The 18,911-nt window shown below is 36.6% G+C and overlaps 1 protein-coding gene across 2 annotated transcripts; it reads left to right on the top strand.

The window, feature by feature from the left end:
• Window positions 1-321: 321 nt before the first annotated feature.
• LOC116297588 (centrosomal protein of 135 kDa) lies at window positions 322-18,379 on the top strand. Of its 2 annotated transcripts, XM_031705847.2 has the most exons (26): window positions 322-1,135; window positions 3,393-3,521; window positions 3,846-4,061; window positions 4,545-4,610; window positions 4,757-4,907; window positions 5,288-5,517; window positions 5,769-5,897; window positions 6,126-6,221; window positions 6,468-6,530; window positions 6,963-7,133; window positions 7,219-7,296; window positions 7,808-8,075; window positions 8,170-8,324; window positions 9,232-9,287; window positions 9,820-9,988; window positions 10,432-10,542; window positions 11,430-11,615; window positions 13,849-13,947; window positions 14,693-14,803; window positions 15,380-15,433; window positions 15,662-15,724; window positions 16,235-16,320; window positions 16,431-16,535; window positions 16,645-16,682; window positions 16,954-17,108; window positions 17,437-18,379. In XM_031705847.2, exons 1-26 carry the CDS (start codon window positions 443-445, stop codon window positions 17,455-17,457), a joined length of 3,699 nt encoding a protein of 1,232 aa, XP_031561707.2. In that variant the 5' UTR covers window positions 322-442; the 3' UTR covers window positions 17,458-18,379. The 2 variants fall into 2 exon arrangements, with proteins under 2 accessions (XP_031561707.2, XP_031561708.2); XM_031705848.2 differs by lacking the exons at window positions 13,849-13,947; window positions 14,693-14,803; window positions 15,380-15,433; ... (4 more) ...; window positions 16,954-17,108; window positions 17,437-18,379 and adding an exon at window positions 12,035-12,875.
• The last annotated feature ends 532 nt before the right edge of the window (window positions 18,380-18,911 follow it).

Here is an 18,911-nt window from a genome sequence, read left to right as displayed (position 1 = left end):
ATTCCATGCAGCCAAGAAGGGTCTAGTACCTTTAAAAAATTTAGTTGTCCAAAACATGCTGTCTAGGGTAGGGGTGGGGAAATCAAGATTAAAAGATCATCCAAAACAAATACAGACAACATTCTTCCAATCTTCCAAGCCAAAGGATATTTATCCGACTATTTATTACATCTGTCGATAAAGGATTTAGAAGTAACGGACAATTTTTGCCGTAATATTTTTTGTTGATCAATGGCTGTCTTCTCTCTACCCCATAGGTAAATAGAGGCAAATTTGAATTCGACGCATGCGTGACGTCTGTCCCGCTGCTTCAGCGTCCATGGTAGCGCACACAAGAGCTAACGGTTTTTTCCATGTTTTCCTAATTTTAGGAGATTTTAACCATGTTTTTTCTAGAATTTATGAATTAGACAAGTATTATTGGAAGTAGATATTGTGAAAAATGACCGAGAGAAAGTTTACGACGCTCAGAAAGCGTCTGGATCAGCTGGGATATCGCCAGGCTCTCGGAATCGAATCTGTGCCTCTAGTGGAGAAGTTGTTCAGCGATCTGGTCCACACGACGGAAAGTTTGAAGAACTTAAAACTCCAATCAAGCAGACATGATCGCAGTAGAACTTCTGTTGAGGACCACGTTGAACCCTATAGAAGTGATAATGCTAAACTCGTTAAAGAAAACAACGAAATTCACCTGCAACTTATTAAACTACGCGAGGAATCGGACGAAAAGATTCGAGAATTGAAGGCGACTGTTCGAAAACTCGAACACGAAAACGCTGACTTAAAATTTCTAAATACTCAATACGTACACAAGGTGAAAGCTCTCGAAAAGGATGCTAAGTCTAAGACGGATAAAATTCAAGAGCTTCAGGAGAAGAATTTGCATGCAATTGTGGAAACCCCCGGAGGAAGACGAAAGCAGATTCCTTTTAGGCGCCAACGAATGGATATCGAGAGTACAGTCTCCCCTGCAAAAGATCGTAGGGAAAACTCTCTTCAAGATACTCAAGATCCTTATGTAGCTGATCTTCTCAGTGTAGCTGATAAAAGAATCGAAGAACTTGAAGCTAAATTATCTCAAGTTTTGGACGACAAAGATGCCGGAGAAAGAAGGAATAGGACATTACGTAAACAAGTAAGCTTGTAAATTCTATACTTCCGGAATTTTGTTTTGTTGAGGAAGTTTTTGCGGCTTCTAGTATTAAACGTTCTTGACCTACTGGGACTTTGGGTTTTATTAGTAATGTTGGATTATCTATTTCGATTCCATGTTTTATTGTTAAGTTCATAAGATTATTTCTTTTGTGAGGAACTTAGAAGTCATTGTACAAATTGCACAGCTGAGGTTAAGTCATTTTTACGTCAAGTGTACGAAAAAATTATGCTTGTTCTAACATTTTAAGCTTATATTTTAATTAATGTCATGACGATAGCTTTATGAATGAGTTCTTTTATACTGTGTCTGCCTCTTTTGGAGCAAGTCTTGATCTCGATTTCCCCCCCTAAAAAAAAACAACCAAAATGTAAAGTGAATCTTTCACCTGCTTATGTGATCATTGGACGAGGTGATTTCCATTTTTTTCAGCATTAACCAAATATAATCTTGTTGACTGTCAGTTTTTCATTTAACCACCGGTAGAGAATTAATGTGTTTGCATATTAGTATATGCTTAAGGAGATTGAATCTAATGGACCTGTTCCTGACCTACCTACCTGTAAACGATATTTCACCATGGAAACTGCTCACTGCATAGATATCTTTTTGGATATTATGCTCTATGTGTTTATATATTCAAAAATCTAAATTATATGAATTATGTTTTAATCAATGCTTGTTTTTTAAAATACTTTAAAATAATTTTGACAGAAACAAATTGCTTTCCCATTTTCACTATATTTTTTTTTACTCTCAGTTATTTCCTGTTATTTTTTTATTCTAACGTCATCAAACCTAAACTTCAAAATTCGTACATTACTAGTGGGATATGAAATATATATAATTTTTGCTGGTGAAAAATTACTTTCTTTTTAAGATATTAATTTCTGTTTCCTAAACCAATTTAACAGTTATGGAAAGGTTTTATTGTCATTTTGTAGACTTTTCAAAATAGGTTGTTGATTTTTGAGTGGTTTACAAGATAAATGATATTTCTATTTCTGATATAGATTACTAATAACATACTGGAAAGAGGGTTTTAAAATAAGAGATTGAAACATATTCATTTTGGGGGGCTTTTATGATGGATCTATAGTACTCTTACTAGTGAAATTTTGTGAGTCGGCAGGGCTCAAAATAGCAGCTACCGATCGCCAAAATGCAGTCCAAAGATTATTAATGGCAGGTGAAAATAAAATAAGATGGCTATTAAGCAAACATTTTCTAGATTGTTGTTTACCACATTTTCTTTACTTCCTTTACACTATTAGACCTCTCTTCGTAATTGTCTGTTTATATTTTTTCCTAATTTAAGCCCTGAGAAACTAGGTTTAATTCATTTCTAGTTCTTTGAGATTGTGGTATGAATATGTATTCAGGTGATTTGCTAAGTTGAGTACTTGTTTGCTATTGTATTATCAATAGCTTGAATCTATTTTCCTCAGATGGTTATCATAACACCTTGCCTTGACACAGGCTAGTTTCACATTGACTAAGTAGGTTACGTTTACATTTCAACAATAAATCAAGGAAACATCTAATGAAATTCAGTAGGAAAATATGATAAAACAAAAAATCTCTTCAGTAGTATAGTTCAGCCTTGGCATGGTGAATAAATTTGCTGCTCTTCCAACTCTTGATTCTCTTATCATTTTAATCTGAAGATGTTCAAGTACTACATAAGAGAGGTATTGTGTTAACATTAAAGAAAACTTTTTGAATTTCTAGTTGAATGGTTTTCTTTTCTTGCCATCAAACAAGAAAAGATATTAATTTCATTCAAAAAATATTCACTTAGTATATGAAATAAAGTCTGTAAAAAAAGTAATATTTTATGTTTCAGTTAAGATCAGTGTTAATCAATATTCAGAAATATATGAAAAGAAAGTTTTAATATTTCTTGATAGCTGTTATTTACATGATAAATTTGGGCATACTTGCATGAATAATGTAGTGGCAGCTATAACTCTCTAGGCTTCAACCAAAAGAGCCTTGAATTGTCTTGTGAAAACAAAGCTTGGCAAAGACAATGAATAACTTCTAAAGGTTTTGTTCTTTGATCCATATCCCATTACACAGTGTCTGGTTTGAGACAATATTGACTTTTCCTGTGAGTTGAATTGAAGCTGCCAGTTGTAACCTCCTGAGTGTAAAGATATATATTGAACAAAACCTTGCTTTCATTACAGATAGCATTTTTTGAATAAATACATGATAGCTTTTGTTCATTTCCTAGGTTGAGTCTCGTGAAAAGGAAATCGACAGATTGAATAGACAGTTAGACGGAGGGCGTCCTCTAGATGCTGTTACCAGAGATGTCAAGTCTGACAGTAGTGATAGAGTTGTTGCTCATCTCAATGTTCAAGTAAGTAGTTAAAAAGGGAAATTTATCATTTGTATTTTCAGTGGATTTTTTAATATTTTTTTAATTGTTCTCATTTCATAGTCTTTTTGAGTTTACAGAATAGATCCCTTGCATATTGTGACGTCAAAACAGCTCAATTTGGAGGACAAAACAAAAGAATTTCAATCTCATGAGAATTGGAAACCTATCGTTATGTCATCCAAATTGAGCTGCATTCTCACATGCTGCAAGGGGTCTATATTGATAATTTTGCAGTAAAACTACATCACCCTTTAAAAAATGAGAAGTTGATTTTTAATTTTCTTCCTAATTGAATTTTCCAAGGTTGATTATCTTCAACAAGCTAATCGTGATTTAGAAAGAAGGCTAAAGGATTCTATAGACAAACAGGCTATGACATCCCAGAAATCTGAAGATTTAGAGGAGAAAAATGCTGAACTTCTCATGGAATTGAAGAATATAGATAGAATGTCTAAAAGACTAGAAGAATCGAAAACCGTTGATGTTGGATTAGTAAAAGCTGAACTTGCTGAAGCAAGAGTATGTATTTAGAATATTACGTTGTAATTATGGAATGAAATTGTGACATTGCTGTACAATAGACATTTTTGCATTGGGAGTAGTGTTTTTCCTCCTCAGACCACTTGTCATTTCCTAGAGTATCATTTCTTTGCTTAATGGTTATGCACACAAATACACATGAATATGGATGCAACTCAAATAAAGAATCTTATCCTCATAAATGAATGGAAAATGAAATGGAAAATGAAATGGAAAACTTTATGCCCAAGGTAGAAAGGTTTATTCAAGATGATGCAAATTTGCTCCTTGTACAAGGGCAGCACATAGGGAATTCCTCCGGTATCTAGGTCCCCAACACTCCACCTCTAGCCTGCATTGCATCAGGAATTTTCTTGGTACAAAGAAAATTCCGGATGCAAGCAAGCTGCCCCACCTCATATTACTAGAGAAGATTGTTTTTCAACCCAATCAATAATTTTAACAATTTCTTCTTATCACCAGGCAGAAATAAAGAATCTTCAACTACAATATGATGACTCAAATCAAGAAATCAAAGAAATTAGAAAGGTAAGTACAGTATTAGAAGCACACATTTCTTTGGGCTTCCTGTACTTTTACCACAGGAATTCCATATTTTATTGACATAACTTAAAACCGCTGACAACTACCACACGGTGTTACCAAAGAGAACTAACCAATAAAAGTGCTTTCAGGAAAGGCAAAAGTTGATAGAGGAAAATGAACGACTTGCCGTACTCGTTGAAAAAGTTGAACAAGATGGGAGAAGTGCTGCAGAACTGCTGGACAAATCTGAAAGAGAAAGAAAGAGAATATCAGAGAAAAATGCTCAACTAACAATTAATGGTAATAAGTTTTATCTTTTTGATATTTAGGTGTTGTTTTTTTTTTTTGTTGTTGTTTTTTTGCATGATTCATTTCTTTAAAAAAGTTGTAAACTTGCATGCATGTTTTTTTTTAATACATAGTTGTCACTTTTACTTGGGAAACTCAAAACAAGAAATACCCCTATACTTTACCTTGGGCGTAATGTTTTCCCATTTCAGAAAATGTGTCTTTCTCTTGAGAATAAGATTCTTTGTTTGAATTGTATCCATATTCGTGTGTTTTCTTGTGCGCAACCGTTAAACAAAGAAACGATACTCTAGGAAATAACACGTGGTCTGAATTGAAATGGGAAAACATTATGCCTAAGGTAAGAAGGATTTTCTTTCCATCAAACTCAGAGAGAGAACTTGTAATGGAACTTGAACGATTAAAATTAGTGAAATCAACGAAGAACAAGAAAGCGAGAGACAGATCGCCATCGAGGCTAGAAATTCTTGTAAAAACGTTAGAGAAAGAACGCGATTATTACAAAGCTGAATGTGACTCGCTACAAGATATGATGAGAAAACGGCTTACTGCGCCCTCGTCGCCGAGTAAGAAGAAAGGCAAGATAGCAAGCAAAGGAAAGGTAAAATAATAAAGTAAAATAAAAATAAAATAATAATCAATAGAACGAGTTTATCATTGGTTTGATAAGTATTAAAATATTTTTTTCAATTTTTTAAAATAATTATTCAAACCGAAAGCTTTTTTTTTTTTTTTTTTGGTAGCACGTTTCAACAACTGTAAGTGGTTTATTCGTACCTTTTTCCTTTTCCTTTTATTATTACTTTTACGATTTTTATTTTTATTTTTATTTTTTTATCTTGTGCGAAATAGTCCCAAGCACACCTCGAAAGTATGTTACAATTAATGGAAGAAGAAAGAGATTTCTACAAACGAGAATGCGAACTTCAAAGAAATGTCAGAGAAAAAGCTGGCATAATGTCACCGCCGACTCGAGAAAAGGTACTTCAAAAGATTCGATAGGCTGATTGATGGAAAAAATAGACATGCAGTGTTTGATGAACACATATATGAGTTTTGGCGCCAAATATATTTTCAACTCGTGGCGCGCGCGCCTGCATTTTTCCCACCAAAACCGAAGGACAACTTGTAAAACCGATAATGTAGCCAAATTTCTTTCAGGTTTTATAATGCGCACTAGAACAAAATTTCCAATGTTTTCTTTCCTAGGATTCTCGAAGTAATCAGAATGAGGTTAGCAGATTAAGAAGAGAAAGAGATGAACTTCAATCTATGGTGGAAAAATTCGAAAAACATTTGACCGAGGTAAGACATGCGCGTCATCCAACACTAATGTAATGAAGTGGAATACAAGCATTTTTATTGGGTGGTTTCCGCGTTTTTTCGCTTTTTCGTTGGCCCAGTGAGAAATCCATTTGAGTGCCATGTTTTTCATTGGCTGCGATAGAAAGCCATGTTGATGCTGTAGTTTTTTCCTCCAAATACTTTCGCAGCTCACTTTAAGTGGTTTAGTTTTTCGTTTAGTTTTTGTTATTATTTTTTTCCTTACAGATTCAAGCAAACGTTAAATCGCTGACGCAAGATAGAGATAATGTACAAACTCTTTACGAACAGGTTGGTGTAATGTTAAAGACGCCCTAACTAAGCAGACCGAGTCAAGCAAACTCCACCCTCAATAAATTTTTTAATATCTCATACCTTTTGACTTTTGTTGTTGATGTTGTTGTTAGTTGTCGATGCAGTCTTTGGTGCTGTTACCATCAGATAATTGAGGAGGGGGGTGCGCAAATCCCCCACCCACCCCTTAAAAACAGACCTCTCCTTTCAGTAGAGAAATATCGAGCAAACACAAAAAAAAAAATGCGCGGAGGGGTCGTTAAAAAGAAATTGAATATCGTGCAACATAAATCCCTGCAACCTCTAGCCTGAGTATCAGGCCTTTGTGGTGCCTGGGGAGGGGTTGGGGGCCTGATACTCAGGTTATGCAACTTGCCTCCAATTATCTAATGTACAATCCCTAAGGTATTTCTCATATCATATTTACAGGCATTAGTGGAGATTGAACGGCTACGCCGATCAGTATCGCGAGCGCGCTCCCCGTCACCATCACGCGCGGCTTCTGCAGTACTGTCACGAGTTGAAGCAGAGAGGGATAATGCTGTGGCTGATTTACGACGGGCTCATAACCAAATAGAAAATCTCGAAGACAAACTCAAGGTAAGAAAACACTCTCATTTTTAATATCTATCTTTCAAAATAGGTGTTATAATTGTAAATGTTTGATTAACTGTTCGTATTTTAGGCGGCAAACGAAAGTAGCGAATTGGAAAAACGACGATACGAAGATAAAGTAGCAAATTATGAAGATATGCTCGACAAAGTAAGTTTTGCGAAAATGATAAAATTAACTAATATTGCTCATTTAATTTCGATTCAAATTCAAGTGCTCTTTTTTAACGATGTACGCCCATTTTCACAATCAATCAAACCCTAAAACTATACAGCTACAATCCCAGATATTCATTAGTATGAGATTTTTCTTGATCGTTTTCAAATTAAATACGGTACCCATTTGCAACAATAGTAATAATCTTAAAGCTTCCTCAGATAGATTATTATAGTTTACCTTCAAATTTCATCAATACCCTGGAACAACCTCTGGCCTAATCAATGTCGGGGCACGGCTAACTCACACATCGTTATTTACACATTCGTGGAGCTGAGGGACCCTCGAATCAAGGGAAAGACCTAACGCACACTCTACTCACATGTTGAAGCAAGTCCGGGGTTCAAACACGAGACCCCAGAAGCGAGTGCACTACCCCACCCTTGATTCTCAATTTGGTAACTTCAACTGACGTACGTACGGTTTACTGTAATTTGTACTTCAGGTGGAGACTGATCGTAACGAACTCCATTCCCGCGTCACATCTCTACGTAGCATGGTATCAAATCTAGAAGACCAAGTCAAGCAGACTTCTGCTCAGCTTTCTAAGACAAAAGACGCGGTCTACGAGAAAGATGCCGACATTAATCGTGAGGTATTACGATGTGAACAAGCTGAGAGAACGGCTGAGGACTTCCAAAGGCGGCTTACTCGCACTGCGGGTGATTTACAGGCCAGTGAGGAGAAAAATGTTCGACTAGAAGAAAGAATAGGTGAGAAATGCCACACAACCCGGAGAATCGAAGATTAGGGTTTCTATAACAAGAAGTAATAGGACTGAAAAACGTTTTTGTTTTTCACCTGTAGAATCTTTTGAAAGAAAGCACTCGTCAGATAGAGAAGAATTAGCCGAACTACGCGCAACAATTAAATCAATGGATCGAGAAAAAGATGAATTACAACAGCAAGTGGATGAAAAAACTGAAGATATCATGAATCTAGAAGCTATTAAAATAACACTAGTAAGGAATCGCTCATTTGTTTATCTTAATTTTTGCAACATTATACTTGCGCGACATTTTCCGTTCCCCCACTCCCACCGTGATTATTGTCATCATGTCGCACAGAAGAATCATCGAGTTCGTTACGAAAAGTAAACACTCTTGACATCCACCAATCCCAGTCAAGTCAACACTCTTTATGCTAATACTCCAATATAATAGATGTTGATCTCCAGTAGTTTGTCGTGTTTGCTTTTTTCCATAAACGACGCTTATAAGATTCATTCTTGGATTTACAACTTAGTTTCCTGCGATTATCGCAGGAATTAAATTCTTCCTAGCGATAATTTTAATTCGTTTACCGGGTTTTTGCAGCATCTTCTTAAAAAACAAGAGTTGTATTTATTTGATAGTATTTTTGAATACAAAGCCAAAAATAGTAAGGTTAGATTCGGTACTAGTTACAGCAAACACAGTATTTTGACGAGAGTTTTGGGATCCAATAATGGCTTGGGTCGCTGCAAATCATTCTCTAAGTTACCTCAAGACTTACATCGCTGGTGAAGAGGTTCGTGTCATTATCTACTAAACTGAAACAACTCAAGTGTGAATTCTTTAATCCACGCTAATCGTAAAGGATTCTTTCAGTTAGTGTGAGAAAAACCGTGCAGTCAGTTAGTGCACTGTGTAGGTTCAATGCAGCCAGAGAGCTCAGTATTGTGTATCAAAAAGGTTATTTTAAAAATATTATTCAACATATTAACAAGAACATTCTCTTTTTTGTAACGAGTGTCAGGTGGTGAAAGGAGGATGCACAGGGGGGAGGTGAAGGGCTTCTTTAGTCAAAAACTTGTTTATGATTGATTGATTGATAAATTTTTTTCTTTTTTTTTTTTCTTTTTTCTTTTTTTTTTTTTTCCTTTCTTAGGAAAAGGCCGAAAAGGAATTAAAACTTAATATGAATGATCTAGAAGCACAACTCGGGTAACTAATCTTATTTTTGATTTTACTCAATGGATATTGTATTTTGCTTCTGCACCTCCTACCACTCTTCCTCCTATTCTTTATTCTACTTCTCTTCTCCTCGGCCTTCTTTAACGTTTCTTCCCTCTTTTCATCCCTTTCCTTCCCTTTCTTTCTTCTCATTCTGCTTTCCCTTTCCTTTCTCCATTTCCCTATCTCTTCTTCATTTCCTCTTTCCTCCCGCGTCTCGGCTTTCTTTGACCTCTCCACTTGCCTTTTGTCCTTTTCTTTGTTTTTCTTCGTTCTTGTCCTTCTTCTCTCTCTTTATTATTATACAGTGTTATTTTGAGATGCACTAATAGAGAGACCGCAAAACCCGTTTATTAAGGGAAGGGACAAAATGACGATCTCAACCGTTCTGCGCCCCTCTCCTTAATGTACAAATGCATCATTTACAACGACTAGACCTACCCTAGAGGAACCTCCGAACCAGCACCACTCATGATCAGCGCAGTCTTTGTCCTACACTTATGAAATGCCTGGTTTGTTTTAGTCATACAGTTGAGCAAGGCTCATTGAAAGATAGAGAAATGAAGAGTCTAAGAAGGCAACTAGAAGCCAGAGATGATGAACTGTCAGAGATGACCAGGGGAAGGGAGGCAGCTTTGAGAGAAAACCGACGGTTACAGGAGGACATCAACACATTAACGGAAGAAAACCAGGTACTTCAAGAGTACTTTAAAACGGTCCTAAAATATAGCGGTTTTCGTATGAGTTGGAAGCATACGGTGTACTGACTTACAGCACAGTACGTACACGATATACGAAATATCATGACATTAAGATGGCTTCCCATAAGAATGGTTATCGTATAAGTGGGAAACGTATGGTACATGCAATAAAACATTGAACTGGCTTCCCGAAAAAATAGTTATCGTATGAGAGTGAAGCATACGGTGTGCTGACTTACAGCACAGTACGTACACGGTACGACATGCCATAACATTGAAATGGCTTCCCGTAAGAATGGTTATCGTATGAAGGGAAATGTTGATGAGGCTTTAAAAGTTTTATTTTAGTCCATAATCCAACGATTGCTGGGAGGAATAGAGTTTCGATAATAGTTTATTTTTGTCAATTTGTTTTGTTTCTTTTTTCCTTCTAGGCAATACATCAACAGTTACAAGAAGCTCTCGAAGAACAAGAAAACCTAAAAATACAAATATCAGAATATGCGAGACAAGTTGCAAGAATAGAAGAGTTGCTGGCACAAAAGGTACATCTGTTTGTTGTTACTATAGAAGAACTGTTATAAATCTCCGTTACGCGTGGTGCTTCTCCTAACACTTCTCTCGTGTTCTGTCAACCCCGGCATGCTTTATAACAGCACACAGCACCCGCGCGCATTTTTTATTTCTTCCTCATTACGAGGAATTATCGAATGACCACTAAACAGAGGTTGTTCGCTTAATAAATTGAAAAAATATTGATGAAAATTTATAACTACGCACAGCACAGCTAGCAAGTTTATTAATGTCAAAATAGGAAGTACGCGCGCGTGCTGTGTGATCTCATAAAGTACGCGCTCCCATCCAATCCGCAGAACACGAGATTCATAACAGTTATTTTCTAATTTTATAATAAATTTTTACTTAAAGTGTATATGACACGAAAACATTCCATCATTTAAAATGTATAGTTTGTTAGTAATAATAAATATATCGTAACAAAATTTGTTTCAAAAGCTTATTTCTTGAGATATTTGCGAAAGTTAATCCCAATTTGTGACGTCATTTTGTTGACACGTACTCTAGATTCAGTAGTAATGTACTAAATATAAATTGTAATTCATATAAATTAACAACAAAAGACATATTTTAGTCAGCTTCATTTGATAGCTTACGTAGTACTCTTCCAATGTTGGGAAATTGAAAAGTGTACTACTTGAAATTAAGATTCTATATTCAAACATATTTCGTGTATTTGCAACTAAATCTGGAGACTTGTAAACAAAATGACGTCACAACTCGTGCTAAAATTTTTTGAATTTCTAGAGAAATACGTTCTTGAAACAAATTTAATCATGATATTCTTATTAATGCCAATAAACTACACATTCTTAACATTAAAATTTTTTCGTGTCATATACACTTTAACATGAAGGACCATGAAAAAGAAGATCTAATGGAACAATACAGAGCCCTGACGTCAGAGGCTGATCGGCTGGTTACCGAATCGAAACAGTCAGCAGATCAGGTATCTAACTACCGAATGGAGATCGTACAACGGGAACAAAGCGAAAGAGATACGAGAGACAAACTGCGGCTACTGGAAGATGAGATTGAACAGGTTAGTATGGGTTACCTGTGGTAATAAGTAAATGACCCAAGAGTCCTGTTATTCGCTTACTGCGCATGCTCAGTATGAATGACAGTGATCTGGTCGAAATTAATAATTGTGTTTGTAGACTGTGGGTAAAGTTAAAAGACTGGGTATGCTATGATAAAATAAATTTTAAAAGCATTTTTGTCTAAATAACCTGTGCTAAAAAAATCGTGTGTTTAAACTGGGTATTACCCAAATTTTCGTGATTTTTAAAACTCTAAAAAATCTTTTAACTCTTTCAATTCTTTTAAGTTGTTTAAAAAACTAAATAAATAAAATTATAAAGATTAGTGGGGATAAACCTAAACTATATATAAACGCTCTACCTCTAACACAGCTAACCCAAGTAAACTTTCTTTCTATCGTTCGATGGTACGTGTTAGGATGAGCTATTCCTGAGAAAGACTTGCTCACGTGTGATCAACGACAAACCTTCAACCAAACGTCCAAAAAGACCGTCAGCAAAACGAGGCTCTAGAAAATAACATGGTCACGTGACTCGTAAAATGGAAACATTTTAATCTTAGATTTGAATTATGAAATTTGTATAAATTATTTAGAACTGCATGTTTTAATAATTATGTGAATACTAAGAAATAAAAGGACATAAAAATTTAGATCTTTATAAATTCGAGGTAACATTCCTGAAGAATCACGTTCACTTCCGTCACGCATGCGTCACGCCAGCCTTCATCATATTTAATTTTAACACAATAAAGAGTTAATAGGCCTCATTTTTGTCACGCATACGTCTGAGCAAAGATGATTGATCTAAGATCGGAGACCACAAGGAATGTGGGCTCGGGGTCTTAGATTTATCCATGATTCTTTGCGGTGCATGAGGAATATAAATGAGTGCGATCATGATTATTATTAGTAGTAGTAGTAGTAGATATTAGTCTAAATGTAAAGCGCTTTTGAGCTATAAGTAAAAAGCGCTATATTAAATAAATATATTATTATTATTATTATGACACCATATAATCCATAAAATCCTTACATTAATCTTAGTTTCCGATACTGATTCCATAAGTTTTCGTTCCTTCGTTCTTGGTGGTCGCTTAACTAGGCGTGAGCGACAGAGAGCGAACTGGGACCGACTTATGGAATCAGTCTAAGTTTCTGAGTCTTGTATCATCATTTTCAAATTTAATATCATTAAATCTCATAGCTTGTAGATATGGAATTTCTAATACAATATTTTAAATAATTTAATCAAATAATTGCAATAAAATATTGTAATAATTTTTCTACTTGGCTGTGTTGTGTTCTACCTGTGATCTTCTAAACTGACCTCCATTTAAAAAGCCTTAAACTCGTCGGTTTTGCCGCTCAACATGCCTTGAACACCACGTAACATGAGTTCTGCGTTTATAGGCCGATCTTTTTTTTACGTTTTTTCCTCATAAGCATAAAAAAAATTTCAAGCTACAAGAAACCGACTCCAGAAATCGAAAGAGAATGTCTTATTTAGTAACTACTGAAAATTTGAGAGTAATTATTTTATTTATGCTAATGAGGAAAAAACGTAAACAAAGATCGGCCTATGCTAGGGGGTTGTTCGTTATTTTTGTTGGGTGGAGGAGACGGGTGTTTGTTTGAAGGGAGATTATGAAAAAAAGAACAGGTCGAAAAGTCGTTCAAAGAGGGAAAATACCCTTTTAGCTTGGGTGTAATGTTTTCCCATTTCAGACCACGTGTCATTCCCTAGATTATCCTTTCTTTGTTTAACGGTTACGCACGAAAAGATACATGAAAATGGATACAACTCAAATAATCTTAGTATTGAATAACTCATAGTTTGAAATTGGAAAACATTAATGTCTAGCTAAAAACGGATCTATTGAAACTCTTTTTTTTTTTTTGCTTTTTGTTTTTGTTTTGTTTGTTTTGTTGTTTTTTTTGTTGTTTTTTTTTGTTTGTTTGTTTGTTTGTTTTTTCGCAAAAAATTGTATGAGGAATAATGGCAGATGTAAGAGGTTATAGGGGATACCAAAGCCTCCCTCCTCTTTTTAATCCCAGAACATTGAAGCCCAAACATGATAGATGTAGGCGGCGCATGCCCTCTCCCTTTTCGAAGTCCTACATCTTCCGTAGAGTAGGACACACATTTTAACGTCTGTGAAGAGGAGACGTCAGTTTTTCCATTGCTGTTGCCGTAGTTATTCCAAGGGGTAACCTAAGCATGTTTTTTCAGCATGTTGCAGCCGCAAATGAATACGAAATGCAAGTATCGAGCCTCACAAGATCTTTATCTCAAATGGAGGGACAAATGAGGCAGGCCAATGAAGACAGGGTAAGGCCCGGGCCAAACTTTGAACTTTACATGAGCCGTAAGCATTAATAACAAAGGACAATAGGTTCGGCTCATGTGAAGTTCGACGTTTTGACCTCAGTAGTTTAAGACACGTTTTTAGTTCCGCCGGTGTAAAACTCACGTTACGAACGTGCCCTGCCGTTAAGGTTTCCACTTAGGGCACCTTCCGTGTGACCAGTGAAGACCTCACAGCACGAACACGGTCGTGACACGGCGAAGCATGCGCCAGACCATTCACATTGCGCGAGAATTTACTCTTCATCCAACCAAATTCTCGAAACACGACGCGGACACGGTCACGCCAAGGTCATGGCACTGCCAGACCAATCACATTGCGTGAGAACAAAAAATACACCAATCAAATTTCTAGAGGACTTCGCGGTAAGGTAGCTATATTATACAGCACCGACTTTTTCACGGTCAGACGAAAACCTGCTTTAGCAGAAATTTTCTGCGCTGTGATTGGTTCCGTGCCGTGCCGTTTCACAGTCATACGAAATCTACGTAAGGGAATTCAGCCAATAAAGATACATGTGGATACGGTACCTTGGTCATGGTCACGCCAGGTCATCCAGCCTGCGGTCATGTTTGCGCTGTATAGCCTTGTTGCAGAAACTCGGTGATCGCCCACGGAAATTCTACTCGCTAAGGAACCAATCAGAGCGCATGATGTCACCGGAAGTAGTGCCACATAATGATAGAAGATAATGTTTGCCTTTTGTAGGAAAACTTATTGCAAGATATCAATGCCCTCAGAGAATTGTGCAGGAAGCTGGACCAGACGAGAGAGTCGTTGTCACGGCAACTAGCCACTAAAAACCTCGATCAAGACCAGGTTGGTAATGAATGAAGCATTAGTAACGAATTGACTAGTGGGAGGGGACGGTGGGGAGTCGAATGTTACTTGGATCCTTCTAGTGAAAAGACCCATGCTTTTTGACCTTCAAATTTTATCAATGCCCTGAAACAACCTCTGGACCGATCTAAATCAGGGCACTGCTAACTCACAGATCCAATTAGAATTTAGGTGGTAAAGTTTTGGATGGGATGAAAACCAGAGAAAACTCCTCGAATCATTGGGGAGTCCCAACAAAGTCTACTCACATGTGTTCTGGGAATCGAACCTGAGACCTCCTGAGGTGAGAAGTGAATGCACTATGCCAGAGTTAGTTAGTATAGGGGGCAATGTACCATGTTGCCGCCAATCCACAGTCAAATGCCGCATTAAGTTTTGGTGCCGGAATCAAACTTTTGGGGGAGGTGGGGTGCCCCCACTCCCTACGCTAGTGTCAGAGTTAGTCGCAGGAGAAAACAATACGCGTATGTATAGAAATATCTACCCAATGTAAGAACTCTGTACCCAGGAAAAATAACAAAAACATGGCTGAATAGTTTATTTTCGTTCTACCAGCTGCGAGAACTACTAGAAGAATCCAAAGGGGAGACAGAGGCGCTCAGACGAAAAGTAAGTATTCAGTATAAGAACTCGTTTGTAGACAATGATACGATCATGTCAATTCATCTGTACTGGGGAATATTAGGATCCTGGATATTCAATGTAATTTTAGTTTCGTGTGTAAATAGATATATAGACCCCCTCGATGAGTTTTTGCTCTTGGGGTTAACATGTAATTTAAAATGTTTATGAGGATCAAATGATAAACTTTTGAAACACAGTACAACTTATTTATAGGTGTTTGACGAGAAAGAAACCGTGAGGAGTCTTGAAGGAGTTATCGCCAAACAGAGACAAAAGGTACATGTGAATCATCCTATAGACCCCTTGTATTGAATTCCTAGAGGAATTGTTCTGGGGGACAAAACAATAGGCCGTCTTTTCTTATGCAAAAAATCTTTTATTCTTTTGTACCCCAGAACAGTTCCTCTAAGGACTCAGTGTAAGGGGTCTATAGCGTCAGACCATTTCACAGATCCCGCGGCTCAACCTCAGCCTTGTTAACGTGTAATATATTCTTTAGAAATTGCCTACAACCTGTGAAATTTTTAAGTGTTTCAATTGTTCGTTGATGTGTAAATTCCTTTCATTACTGCGGACTGTAGTCAAATTCTAAAGAATAATTACACGCTGACGAGGCTGAGGTTGAGTAACGGGATCCGTGAAATGGCCTATTGGAAGGAAATATACTGTACCATGTAGTAACATATTGGGATTCCCAGTTGACCAGATGTAAAATGTTATTATTTTATACGTCGAACATACTTGTTTCGACTGCCTCATATATCTTTGTTGTTAACTGTTTACCAGGAATATAGTGGTCGAAAATCCCTGGAGACTACACTAGAAGAAGTAGACAGACTGAAAGATAAGCTCTCCAAGCACGACCATGAAAAGTAAGCAGTTTTCTACTCCTTACCTGACGCACAAGCTAAGAATCCTAAATCATCAGTAATATTTGATCAAAAATTTCATGGTGATTTTAACAGCGTTTCTTTTTGATCAGATCCTACCATAGACAGGAAATTGAGACTCTAAGACAGGCGTCGGGCCGACTGGAAGACGAAGTATCTAGACTACGGAAGCAGTTAATATCAGAAAAATACGAAAGGTACTCCGATCTTAGAAGACTAGAGTGGTACAATTTGTACGCAATTGATATGTTATACATGACCTAGAAGTGCTGATTTTTACCAATTTTTTAACGATTCCTTTTTAAGAGAGAAACTTGTGCACGAGACAAGTAGAGTTGGTTCAAGTAAGTTGAGAAAGAAAGTCCTATCAAAATTTATAGAGCGGTTTTCGTATAATTAGGAAGCATACGGTACTGACTTGTAGCAGATACACGGTACGATATACTCTAACCCTGAAATGGCTTTCCATTGTCTTCAGTTACAGTACGATACAAATTTCCCGTATCGTTTCTTACTCGTACGAAAAACGCTCTATCTCCGCTTCCCACTTTTGAGCTTACTCAAACCTAGCATGTAAGGGTAATATATTTCGTAACTGCTTTCTTTACAAAACAGGATACTCGCGCAACACAGACCAGCGTCTTCACACGTCATTCACAAGCAGTGAGTTCGCTAAGATGCAACCCAAGGACATGTCATCACCTTTAGCATCTGATACCAATGACTCTGGGGCTCGGGTCATATCACCAATACGACGATATAGTGATGATGTAAGTAGTTATATATAATAAACTATTGATGGGACTATCAGTGATGGGTGATAAGTCACCGAATGATCCAGGAAATAACCTTCAAATGTTTTCAAATCCTGTGCCATGCTCAACTCGCATTAACTACGTACTACTGAACGAATTGTTACCTGGTTTGTCCCATCTATTGGTATCTAACGGCTGATTCGTATTTATTTCAATCACTAGGCTAACTGTAAGTTCGAAACCCCAAAGGGACCAAACAGCGTGCTATTAAACGAATTAAAGGGAATAATGAAGCAAGTGAAAAAGCAAAATTATCACTAATTCGTTTTATTTTCCCTTTTAGGACTATTCTGATGCAAGTTAAAGTAAATTTCTTAGACAAAAAATCAAAGAGAACGTGTCCATAAATACAGGGTTTGACTGTACAGCACACTTGCCCTCTACAGTGTATAAATGAGTATATGAAGGTGACAAGTATACTCCTAGTTACAGTACTCCAACTTCGGCATATTTTGCTGTATATCCATCCATACATACCATGCATTACTCTAGAAGATTTGAAGCCTTAGGCATGCATGATCAGATTGTGTAGGTTCTTAATTCACGATTCAAATGGTTACCAAGTAACTACCAACTATCTATTAATTTTACGAGTGTGAGATGTCGTCTCTGTCACTAGCCTTTGTTACAGTGACACAGTGATGGGGGCCAAGGTTTTTATTTCTTTCTTGTGTTATATATTTGCCTCATCATTTTTGCTTCTTCTCTATCCCTCTCATATTCCCTTTCCTTCTAATCTCCTTACCTTCCAATCTTCTCTTTCCTTTTTCCTTTCATTTTTTTAAAGTATTTTTAATTTTAATTAGTTTAATTATGTTTTAGAGAAAATAAAAATATATGATTCCAATTTTGAAGTATAAATAAACCTGTGCTAACAGACCTCTGCCTTGGGCCTAATGTTTTCCCATTTCAGACCACATGTCAATCTCTTGAATACAAGCTTCTTTGTTTGAGCTGTATCCCATATTCATGCGTCTTCTCAAGTGCAACTGAACAAAGAAATAATATTCTAGAATATTCTAGGGAATGACACAAGCTCTGAAGTGAAAAAAACATTACGTCAAAGATAAAGTGTCCTATAGACACATAATGAACACTAGTTGCTGATTTCCTCACATTTAAAAATCACCCTAGCAACCAAAAGTAAAATTATCCAACTGTTGTGATTTTATATATATTTATAACTTAACATTTTCAAGACTGTAAATATTGTGAAAAAAATAATAATCTTTTTATTCTTTGCTACGTGTAGAGTAAAATATTAAAGTATTTCAAAACCAGCACATCAGGCTATAATGATCTTACATTTTGAATAAATAACTTTGACTAAAATACCTACATTGTAAATTCCTCCTCACATTTGGTATTGCACTAGTTGGTGTTTACAAACATTAGCATCGACATGTTAATTTGCCGACCATTATCACCACAGTTCTTGTCAAATTGCTTTGTTTTATAAGCAAATTGATCTCTGGTTGGCATCAGTAATGAGAGTGATTTTACTTTGCCCGTGAAAGAATAGTCAATGTAATGAAGAAATAGAAAACGCACGCGCGTGCTGTGTGCTGTCATAAAGCATGTGGGGGTTGGCAGAACAAGAGAGAAGTGTTAGGAGAAGCACGATGTGTAACAGAGTGCTTCTCGACACTTCTCGAGTGTTCTGCCAACCCCCAAGTGCTTTATGACTGCACACAGCACAGCAAGCAAGTTTTTTTTCTTTTTTAAAATACAAGTTACAATAACAGATAGGAATGATGC

This window comes from Actinia tenebrosa, unplaced genomic scaffold, assembly GCF_029948245.1.
Source record: "Actinia tenebrosa isolate PJP-AT-01 unplaced genomic scaffold, QUT_ActTen_1.0 PGA_scaffold6__47_contigs__length_16458017, whole genome shotgun sequence".
Taxonomy (NCBI): Eukaryota; Metazoa; Cnidaria; class Anthozoa; order Actiniaria; family Actiniidae; genus Actinia; species Actinia tenebrosa.
Note: the sequence above shows the minus strand (reverse complement) of the source record. Positions and strands in the feature narration are given on the sequence as shown.